The sequence below is a fragment of the Jatropha curcas genome, chromosome 1 (genome assembly GCF_041381405.1).
Source record: "Jatropha curcas cultivar XTBG-Jc1 chromosome 1, XTBG_Jcur_1.0, whole genome shotgun sequence".
In the NCBI taxonomy this organism is placed as follows: Eukaryota; Viridiplantae; Streptophyta; class Magnoliopsida; order Malpighiales; family Euphorbiaceae; genus Jatropha; species Jatropha curcas.
Genome location: NC_143151.1, coordinates 13,051,195 through 13,062,808, shown reverse-complemented (window position 1 = coordinate 13,062,808; position 11,614 = coordinate 13,051,195). Strand labels below are relative to the sequence as shown.

General features: G+C 35.6%; 1 protein-coding gene across 1 annotated transcript; it reads right to left on the bottom strand.

Annotated features, from left to right (window-relative positions):
• Window positions 1-5,911: 5,911 nt before the first annotated feature.
• On the bottom strand, window positions 5,912-7,916 carry LOC149499029 (uncharacterized). The gene is made up of 4 exons (XM_089721702.1): window positions 7,350-7,916; window positions 6,860-7,283; window positions 6,629-6,755; window positions 5,912-5,996 (listed from the first exon to the last, which is right to left on the bottom strand). Exons 1-4 carry the CDS (start codon window positions 7,914-7,916, stop codon window positions 5,912-5,914), a joined length of 1,203 nt encoding a protein of 400 aa, XP_089577828.1.
• Between the last annotated feature and the right edge of the window lie 3,698 nt (window positions 7,917-11,614).

Genomic DNA, 11,614 nt, shown 5'->3' with positions numbered 1-11,614 from the left:
ATTATCTTACTTTGAAATAGATGGATCTTCATCATTAGCTACAGATTGTTATGCCATTATTTGTGATGATAATGGTGGTGGTTTGAAATATTCAGGTAATAATATTTTTACATTTATTGATTTTATCATTTGAGTTTTTTAGTTATTTTATTAATTTATTTTTGTCATAATTGCAATTAAAGAGCTATTACTATTACCCTTGAGTGACACATTATGATAAGAAGCACAACTTCGTAATTAAAATTTTAATTTATCATTTTTGAACATTTATTTATGTATTAATTTATTTTCATACGTTTAATGGAAAGATACTTTTTTTTAGTTCTTTTATTTATTGATTCAATATAATATAATTTTTAAACAATTTTGACATATGGGTAAATGGGTAGTTGCGTCTAATAGATACCCGTGGGTACCCATGGATAATGGGTACCAATGGGTATACCTAAACCCATTGGGTTTGGGCATGGTATAATATTGTCTACCTGATAATGTATTGGGTAGGGTATGCGGATAGGGATAGGGATAGGGTTTGGGTTTGGGTATGGGTACTGCACTACTTGACCTGCCACACCTTACCTTACTGTAAGACATGACATGTCGCCCGTAATATACTTAATACGCACTTAAGTCTTATAAATGCTTACTAAGTATACTACAAGGGACTTAATATTGTTGATTCTTTCATTTATATCTTGTAGAAAAGTAGATTTACTTATTAAATGTAAAACTCCTTTTGGTTCTTTCATCTGTTATAAAGAAATGTCTTTTTTTTTCTGTAATTTACTAAACATATGAAACATAACTTCCATTAAGCTCAATATGATTTCTTAAACATCAATTATATTAGCAAAAACATAAAATGGTTCCATAACCCATAAGTCCATAGATGGTTTAATTACATACTGAAATCCTTTTCAAACCTTAGATACATAATAGAAATTCATACACTCATAATTTACATGTATCTGCTCAAATATACATAGATGTTCTGTTAATATTTAATACATCATACATATTCCAAAAGAAGTCAAATATACAATAGCTACATCAGTAGCATATTATCTACATCAAATAAAAATGATCCTCTCCTAGTTCTTTCTCCTTGCCTTTTCCTGCGATAGCACAAAAGCAACTGTCGCTAAGCATTTTGCTTAGTAGTGTACTATTATAAAATAAACACAAATTTATCAAATCAAACTCTTTATATGAAATAATGAATCATAAGTCATAAACCCACCATGTTAAAGGAAATAAGAAATAATAATAATAATAATAATAATAATAATAATAATAATAATAATAATAATAATAATAATACCATTTAAATCATAAATTCATAATGTAGTCTTTACAGCTTTTATAGAATCAATTCCGAGGGCCATCAGTGTCTAATGTGCACATCTAGACCTGCTATCTACAACCTCAATCTGTAATATGATTTCAACAAAAGAGGGAGCAATCTACAACCTCAACATGGAGGGAGAATTTCATATCAATCATATATCATATAGTGATGATATCCATGTTCAATCGATCGTAATATCAACTTCAACAAATGAAGTGATATTCGGAGTAATAACCATGTCTATATCAGCTGTAAGACTTTTAAATCATTCCATTCATGTAATAATATTAAAATCACTGTGGGCAACATTTCCTTTCGCAAACACTACTAAAACCATTCAGTCACGGCCACCCCTCATACTACAGGAATCAATTGGCCAACATCCTCCTCTTTCAAGGTATAAGAATCATAAAATTCATTTACATATGGCATTAGGTCGTATGCTTTCAAAATAAGCTTTGTTCTTTAAAAACTTATGAAATCATTAATACTTTTTATAATTATGATTCATAAAGTAAATCCATTGAAAATCTTTTGCAAAATCAATCTCATTTTGTTTAAATAAAAGTAGGAAAGGCATAGTACACTAACCTGAGTTAGAAGGCTCCCCTAGCCTTTTTCCTCTAGCAACCACCCTCTCCTCAACTCCCTTTCTCTCAGAAGCTGTAGCATGAGATTAATACTCATATTAACTTCATACTACATAATATACACACATGCACTTCTATAGGAATGCAAATTAAGCATTAGAATGTAGTATCATGCTTTTTCTTTCATTTTCACTATGCTTGTCCAAGTGTCATATGACTTTAGTTTAAGCATGAAACACTTCATATCCAACACTTAACCACATCCTAGAAACATACTACTAACAATTAAAACAATAGAAGTCAATGGCATGCTAAATTCTTTCAATGTTTATGACATGCAGAATTTCAGCATATGAGCAGCTTGCATGTCGTTGGCTATATATTAATTTCCTCATATTCATTTGCCCTGAAATTTTTACAACATGTTCCCAACATCTTAGAGTACTGCCCTGTAAAATTTCATAATTTTTAAAGCTCATTTGCATTTTCAAATGACATAATTATAGAATCTGAATTTCAGTTTTTCTCATGCTGAGCAGCCTACATTGATTTAATTATAACTCCATTTCCTTTTAGCCAATGGCCTTTCCCTTTTAACATGACCTACCCAACATCTCCGCCTATCTCCATATAAAATTTCATGAATTTTGAAGTTCATTTTCTTAGTCAAATAGGTCAATTACAGAAGTTGAATTTCAGGCAGCCCAACTGTAACAAGTCCAACAATGATATGTTTGCTTAAGCATTCTCAACTCACTTCCAGCACCAATTCATTCAATTCAACTCTTCTATTACTTACATAACATCATAATATAAGATATATCAGAATCCCTAGGTCATGGCATATCAAGTACAAACTCAAAATCGTCCATCTTGGTGAATTATGCAAATTAGACTTTGAATTCATGCATAACTAGTTTCAATCATCTTAAATCACCTTAAAATCAATTCTAATCACTTCATCTTCACCAAATCAGAATGAACAAGCAAGCACCTCACTTCAAAGTTCATGGAATTCAAAAATTAATCCATAGAAAAGAAGGAGGAAGTGAAGATAACTAACCTTTTCTTAAGAATTACTTGAAAATTCCTTGATTTTCACCTCCTTTTTGCTTGATTTGTAATCAAAACTCTCCTCCTCTCTTCTTGACCGACTTGGGCTGTAAAAATGGGTGGAAAATGGCGTGGTTATCTCCATCTCTTCATAATAATATATAATAAACATTATTAAAAATTCCTTCCATGTCCTTTAAATGAAAATTGCACTATAATCCTCCCTTTTGTTTTTCCTTCATCCTTTGAATAATCTTTTTAATCACTTTACTTTAGTCCTATTAGGTATCAACCAAGTGTATTTAATATTCTAAACCCCACTTAAGAAAATTCATACTCAAATTACCATTTTTCAGGCTTTCAGGGTAAAATCGTGCTTTACCAAGAAGTCATTCCTCTTTACCTCATTTTTTTATTTCCTTTAATCTTTCAAATTGATTTGTAATCACATTAATTACCATTTAATTAATATTCACATCCTCAATATATAGTGTTTCCCATTATTCTAGGTTTTCCTTTCATTCAGATAACTGAATTCATCGAAAAAGCTAGAATAGCAAGAACTATAATGTTGAGGATATTACACGACCCAAACCCTACACAGTGCCATCCCTATTGAGGAGTTTTATTTGTTTACACTTCCAATAAAATAAAAATGTGACTCCACTATTGCAACTGCCCAATAAAATTTCAACCTCAAATTTGGATTGAAAAATTGGCTTCAAATTTGAAAGAAAGTTTGGACTATCATGTAAAAATGTCTACATATCTTTGCTATAAGTGTGGACTTGCTATTCTATGTGTTTGCAATACTTTAAATTGTCTATAATGTAAAGTTAATTAGAGCGAATATAAATTGGCACAACAATTTTGATTTAAGCATTGCCCTTTGGTGGGAAAGTTTCCCTCATTTTAGATTTATTAAAGTTGTGTGCATATCTCACTATATGTGTACACTTGATTATTAAGCATAGGCAGAAATTGTGTATATTATTCAGTCTATGCTTACAACTTGGTCAAATTTAATATGTGCACATAATTGTGAAGAAATTCTCATTTTATAATGCACGGTTAATTTGTTTTGGAACATTAATTGTCCAACCACAATAATGTCTGTCACTTTCTTGAAATTCTCCAAAAGTCAATATTTAAACTAAAATCTAAAACAAAGGCATGTTGGACTTTTTGCTTTGGCATTAGTCCCAAAGTTGCCATTTTAAGCAATTTTCTCTATATAAATAAAACGCAAAAAAAAAAGAGAGATTTTCTCCATGTAAGTAGAACGGAGGGAATATCATGAATTAAAAAAAAAAAAAAAGCGAAGACAAAGTTGTATATTTTGATTAAAGGGCCAAATAGTAATTCTCCCAATATTCAATTTTGGGTGCCCAGCCAAACCTTTTGAGGTCGATACCAACCAAAAGGTCAACACTCATATTAATCTAACACTATATACATGATGCTTACATTGTAATAAGCATTTTGATATATCATTTGCTCATTTTAGGCTTCTAGTGAAGGTTCAATTTTCTAGCAACTGCGTTGTGGCAGCTGCAATGGAGTTACTGGCTAGAAGAAACAGAATCATCATTTTCACCATTCAGAAAAAACAAAACGCCTCTCTAAATTGTAGCGATATTAACACATGCCTCTTTCAATGTTTTGGAAGTGACTTTAACATCCTTAACTTGTACTTCTGTTACATTAAGACATCCTTCTGTTAGGATTTTGTATTTTTTCCGTCTAATTGATATTGAAATGTCCAAACTAATCCCCCTTATAATAAAATGAAAAGAAGCTTTTTCCTTGGAAAAAAAAGTGAATAGTCATATATCGAAAAAGTGGAGAAGGGTGAGAGGAAATCGCCAGAGTTGTGAGGAGAGGAAATCGAATGAAATTATTGGATGTTTTGAATCGATTTTGAATGAAAAAGTACTCAATCAATCATTCTGTAAAATTCGAACGTGAAATCTCACATAAGATTTCGTTTTTGCTTTAGTTCAAGTTTTTGTTTGGTGTACTGAGTATGAACTCGTGCAAAAAAAAAAAAAAATTTTTACATGGAAATGGCTGTATTATAGTGTTTATTTGAATCGTGACTTAGAAATTTAGCTTTAAATTTGTTCATTTTGTTTTAGGATTTATAGAATTCGTTTGGAAAATTATTTGAAAAGGTTTTGGGTTTTGATTGCAATATGGCTTCCAAAGGCATCTTTACTTTAAAGTTGAAGTATTTGGACACAGAAGTGAGCCTTTTAATCGATAACCGACGTATAAGTGTTTCGTTCTTGAATCTCCTCAACGATGTGTTTAATGAGTTGAAAGTGAAATGTAAGTTTGTTGATATGACTTGGGGTGATTATATGAAGATTGAAAATGAGGATAGTTTACTTTTGTATTTGATATGTTCAAATTTGATGGTGTTATTGCAATAAACATAACTGAGAAGCATGTTGAAGGTGAATTTGATGCAAATGAATGTGATGTTGTAAATGTAGATGATTTGAATGAATCTGGAAATAAAAGTGGGTAAAAAAAAACGTTAAATATCAGGTGCTAAAATATGAGAAGATTTCTTTAGGAAGGATAAGCAAAATAATGGGAGAGTAAGTAGGGGTATAGGGTCTAATTGGGGCATTAAAGGGAGGGGAGGTAGAGTGAGTTTGAGAGGCAAGGCTTCTAGATGGAGGGGGAGGCCTAGAAGGAGCAGTGGGATTAAACACTTTATTCTTGGGCTTGGGACAAATAGAGAGCATGGGCCTACTATTGATTTAGATCCTGAGTCTTCAAATTCTCAAACTGAGCCTGTAAACCTAACTTAAACACTTACACAAAGCCAAGTAATTGACCCAACCCAATCCCAAATAGCTATAATCCTAACCCAATTCCAGTCCCAACCAACTACAAAACCAACCCAATCTCAGCCAACTAGAAGCCCAACCCAATCATAATGCCTAACTATCCCATAAACCATTGCTAGCCTAGCTTCCCTATCAACATAATCACTAAGATCAACACCAGCAAAATACAAAAACATGATACAATGACAAATATCCTTAAAGGCCCAACCACAGATTCAACATTCCCAGAAAGCTTAATCACTTCATGGTGTAGCCACATTATTTCCTCTTTCAATTCTCTTAGCTCATTGCAATTGCTTCTTTTCCTAACCCAAGAATCTAGACATTCAGTGCCATTCACAGATTCAACAGGTTTACACCAACCCAAGAAGGAGCCGCATACATTATTTTGACAATAGTAGTATAACTATTTCATTTCCCTATTGTCTCTGAAATTTAATTTTAGCCCTCTTCCCATACTTGCAGTAGGTGTTGATGAACCTACCTTCAAAGCCATTGTCACCGACACTTGAAGAAGCCATTGCCAAAGGTTACTCGGATGCAAAAGAAAGAAAACCCTAATTCTCTTTTCTATTCTCAGTTCATGCTATAAGGGAAGAGGCAAGGGTATTCAAAGACTGTGTTATTTGTTTCTCTCTCCTCCCATAGCCACTTGGTACAAAATTAGGCGGAAAAAATACAAAATCCTGACAAAAGGATGTCTTAATGTAACAGAAGTATAATTTTTTTTTTTTGAAAGAAGAATTATCATATATTATCTCAATGAAAAGTAATACATCAAACATTCGGGCACTGAATCCCAAACATGAACACGATTAAAACGATAGGACGCTCTAGCTAAGCAATGAGCACCTATATTATCGTGTCTTCTAATCCAACGAACCTGGACTAATGGAATGGAGGCTAACAACAAAATACAATCAGAAATACAATACCCAACTCACTCATATCTCTAATCTTGGACGAAAGAGCATTAGAAAGACATTGAGAATCTATTAGAATAGTACCTGCACTCTGAATATGCTGAGCTATAAACTGTAAAGTGAAGCGCAGAGCCAAACTTTCCGCCATAAGTGGAGATGGCTGACCTTCATAGAAACTGGAAATAGCGCGCAAAAAACATCCTTCATTGTCTTCAAAAACAGCCCCTATACCCGCTGATCGTATATTAGAAAAAATAGCAGCATCCACATGGCAAGTCCACTCTCCCAGCTCGGTAATAGCAGGTGCTACTTGAGGAATTTGTACCAGAGGCATTTGCGGCTTTACCAAGGCATTCTTGAAGTCTTGAAAAAGAATAGAAGCTGTAGCACTAACATTCATAGGATTCCATTCCCTTTGTTGCCAAAGAAATTTGTTCCTAGCATCCCACACACTCCATGCGACATAAGAGATAAAAGCTAACTTTTCAGAATTATTTTGCTTCAAGACCTGCATATAAAGATTTTTAAAAGAAAAGTTAGTAAAAGCCTCCTCCACCATACACACTTTCCAAACCTCCAACACCTTTGTGCACAATAATAATGCATGATTAACATCCTCCGCCAAATCACAATAAGGGCATATAGTGTCCACATTCATACCCCTTCTGCTCAATCTCTGTCGAGTAGGCAATAAGTTACGCAAAGTTCGCCAAATGAAATCTCTGACTTTTGGTGCAACATTCAACTTCCATATACTCCCCCACCCCTCACCCTCTATACTCTCGGCACCCCTTCCCAACACCCTCAAGGCAAGATAGTAACAAGATTTAGCACTAAAATTACCCTTCTTATCGTAATGCCAAATCAGCTCATCCTCCAAGTCTCTTACACTAAGGGGAATATCAAGAATAGTGTGGATATCTCGCAAAGAAAAAAGATTAATAATCTTTGCCACATCCCATTTCCTCTCCCCCTCCACCAAAAGATCTTTCACCAAGAGATTATTATCAATAAAGAGACTACCATCCTCCACATAAAAGACGCCATCAATAGGTAACCAAGGGTCCTTCACAACAGAAATACGCCTACCATTGCCAACCCTCCACCTAACTCCATGTTTCAAGATCATGTTAGAAGACATTATACCCCCTCCAGACAAAACTAGGGTGATGACCCGTTTGTGCATCAAGCAACCTCCCGTCACGGAAATATTTAGATTTGAAAACTCTATAAAGGAGAGTATTAGGTGAAGTCAGAAGACGCCACCCTTATTTTGCTAACATAGCCATATTGAAACAATGAAAATCCCTAAAACCCATTCCCCCATCTTTTTTACTTCCACACATTCGATTCCAAGCTAACCAATGAAGCTTCTTCTCACTACCCTTCGAACCCCACCAAAAACTATTCATCATTTTTTCCAACTCAGTACATAGACGCAAAGGCAATTCAAAGACACTCATGCAATAAGCCGGCAATGCTTGAATCACCGATTTAATAAGAATCTCTCTTCCTGCTTTGGAAAGAAATCTGTTAGACCAGCTATTTATTTTCTTCCACATTCTTTCTTTTAGGAAACCGAGAACTTGTCTTTTATTCCTGCCAATCAGTGAAGGTAAACCTAGGTAAGACCCACCCTCGAAGGAGTTAAACACTCCCAAAATATGGCTGATATCAGCTTTCACAATCATGCTAGTATTGGAACTGAATATAATACCCGATTTCTGAAAATTAATTGATTGACCAGAAGCACTCTCATATGTAGCTAAGATCCTTTTAATAGTTGTGGCTTCAGCATTGGATGCTTTGAAGAATAAAAGTGAGTCATCTGCAAAAAATAAATGGGAGATTTTGGGACACCCTCGACCAGCTTTACCACCATGAATTTTACCACACCTTTCCGCTTCAGAGAAGAGTAGTGACAAACCCTCTGCACAGACCAAAAATATGTAGGGTGATATAGGATCCCCTTGCCGTAGACCTCTTTCAGGAACAATAGAGCCGACTATTTTCCCATTAACAATAATAGAGTATTTAACGGAAGTCATACACATCTTCATCCAATTTACCCATATAGCACAGAACCCCATTTTCTCAAGCATGGCACACACATACGCCCAACAAACTCTGTCATAGGCTTTACTGATATCAATTTTCAGTGCACAATTTCCACATCTACCTTTACTTAGCTTCTTGAGATTATGCATCATTTCAAAGGCAATTAAAATATTATCAGTGATAAGCCTCCCAGGTATAAAAGCAGACTGATAGCAAGAGATAATCTTTGGTAATACACATTTTAAACGGTTTGCTAAGATTTTAGACACAATCTTGTAAAGCACGTTACATAATGAGATAGGTCTAAAATCAGTAACAAATTCTGGTCTATCTTTTTTGGGGATCAAAACAATTAAGGTATCATTTAGGGAATCTGGGAAAATACCTTTTTGTAGCCAATGGTTACATGCGGTTACCAAATCCCCACCAAGTAAAGGCCAAAATTTCTGATAGAAGGCAGGGTTCAAACCATCCGGGCCGGGCGCTTTATCAGGACCCATTTGAAAAACTGCTTCTTTTGCTTCTTCGAGCGAGATGGGAGCTGTCAACATGCAATTATCTTCATCTCTAATTGTGCTGCGTACCAACCTTAAAACGGGCTGAAAATTTGAGGCTTTATATGTAAAGAGATGAGTGAAATAGTCGATAAACAACTGCTGCTTCTCACACTCTGTTTCAACCCACTGCCCCGCAGCGTTTTGAATTTTATTAATAGAGTTCCTGCGTGTTCTTGCTTTGATTTTAGCATGGAAATATTTGCTGTTTCTATCACCATGCTACAGCCAAAATTGTTTACTAACCTGTCTTCTTCTAGCATCCTCTTGCGCTAGAATATTGCCCCACTCTCAAATTAAAGCTGAGTTATTGGCAAAAGGATCAACCTCTCTAGCAAAATCGATAGCACGCTTCAAGCTGTTCTTTTTCTTCCAAAATCTCGAATTCCTGTCTAGACCCCAACTTTGCAGTGCTTCTATACAAGCTTTTTTACGGAGCATTATATCAGACCCCATGGAGGAGGACCAACTGTCTCGAACTACTCCAACCAGATCTTCGTCATGAAGCCATGCATTATCAAAACGGAACTTCCTCTCCGTCCTACGAGGTACTGCACCCTCTACCGTCGAGACTAACAATGGATCATGATCCGATGTTGGTGAAACCAACGTAGTCTTATAAGCTTCCTGGAATAAACAGGACCATCGATTATTGGCCATAGCACGGTCAAGTTTCTCTCGGGTGATAATTCGGCCCAATCGTTTTAAGAACCAAGTAAATTTATATCCTTTAGAAGGGATATCACATAAGTCACTCTCCACCACTGCCTCCTTAAAACCATTCAACAAGTATCTAGGATATTGGTTTCCACCAATCTTTTCTGAATCAGCCAATAGATTATTAAAATCCCCAACACATAACCAAGGACCATTATTTCTGTGGGACAGATTTTTAAGCAAGTCCCAGGAGTCCTGCCTTCTACATCTTTCTGGAAACCCATAAAAACCAGTTAGGTGCCATGAAACACTAGAACAAAGTACCAAAGCATCAATAAAATTATTCGAGTAACAAGAAATGGAAACATCAACTTCATTCTTCCAAAGCAAACCAAGACCACCACTTCGCCCAATACAATCCACAGAAAAGCAAGAATCAAAACGCAATAAAGAGCAAAGTTGAACAAGTTTCATTTTATGAACTAAAGTTTCACAAAGGAACAAAATAACAGGGCGGTAAATTGCAACAAAGTCACATAGAGCTTGTACTGTCCGAGGGTTGCCAAGTCCTCGACAGTTCCACGATAGGATCTTCATTGCTTCCGGCCATCCTGCTTCACAGGATCGACCGATGTATGTTTCTCTGACTAAATGATGGTCGAAGTGTTACCAGATGCAGAATCACTTTTATGAGAAACAACATTGGTGCTATGAGTGGTAGGAAGAACTCGCGGTCTTTTTTTAGTCTCATCACTGATACATAAAGCCACATCTTCAAATCCTCCCGCTTCAAGAAAGTCATCTTCCATTTTATCAGAGTTTTGTCCCTCTTCAAGGTGTGAAGATGAACCATAAAAGGAATTACGAAAATTTCTCACCACAGTGTTATCTCCTTCCAAAATGGATGTCGAATTTCTAAATGTCCAATTTGCGGGAATGTCAGCAACACCAAATGATCGGATCCAGGGACTCTGTCGTCGCACTCCACGCCTCACCGGAGCACGGATACTATCATCCCAGGCCAAGATCAGTTCTGCTCTTGGATGAGATAACCGAAGATCACAGAATGATTTTGTATGGCCAATACGACCACATAGAAAGTAAATCGTGAAAACCTTCTCATATTGAAACCGAACATAAGAAACCTCACCAGACATAGCAATTAATTTCTTTTTACGTTTAAGAGGTTTACTGATATCCAGTTTCACTTTGATTCGAAGGAATTCAAAAACGGCCTCCATAGATGTCTTAAAGTCATATTCCAAATAAGATCCGATGAAATCACCCAATGCTCTAGCTGTTCCTTCATCAACAAGTCTAGTCGGCACATCTCTAATTTGGACCCAGATATCAGCAAACAATAAAGGGATCTCTAAAGGGTTTTCTCCACTGAGGATCTGTTGCCAAACAAGAAGATGTTTGTTAAAGAACCAAGGACCACCGGAGACAACCCTGTCCATATCAACCATGTTGTAGAAACGGAAGAGAAAACATTTGGCCTACTTCCTGGATATCCATTCCGCCTAAAGGATGCCAGAGATCTGCTAGTGTGTGTTTCATAGCCTCAAAG

Bases quoted from the DNA above. Each gene is read 5' to 3' on its own strand.
- LOC149499029 (XM_089721702.1), bottom strand. From the start codon at position 7,916: ATGTCTTCTAACATGATCTTGAAACATGGAGTTAGGTGGAGGGTTGGC. The intron at 7,284-7,349 runs GTTTGGAAAGTG...CTTTATATGCAG, and splicing joins TGTGCACAAAGGTGTTGGAG to GTCTTGAAGCAAAATAATTC. The intron at 6,756-6,859 runs GTACTATTCTAA...TTTTGTTGTTAG, and splicing joins TCAGCATATTCAGAGTGCAG to CCTCCATTCCATTAGTCCAG.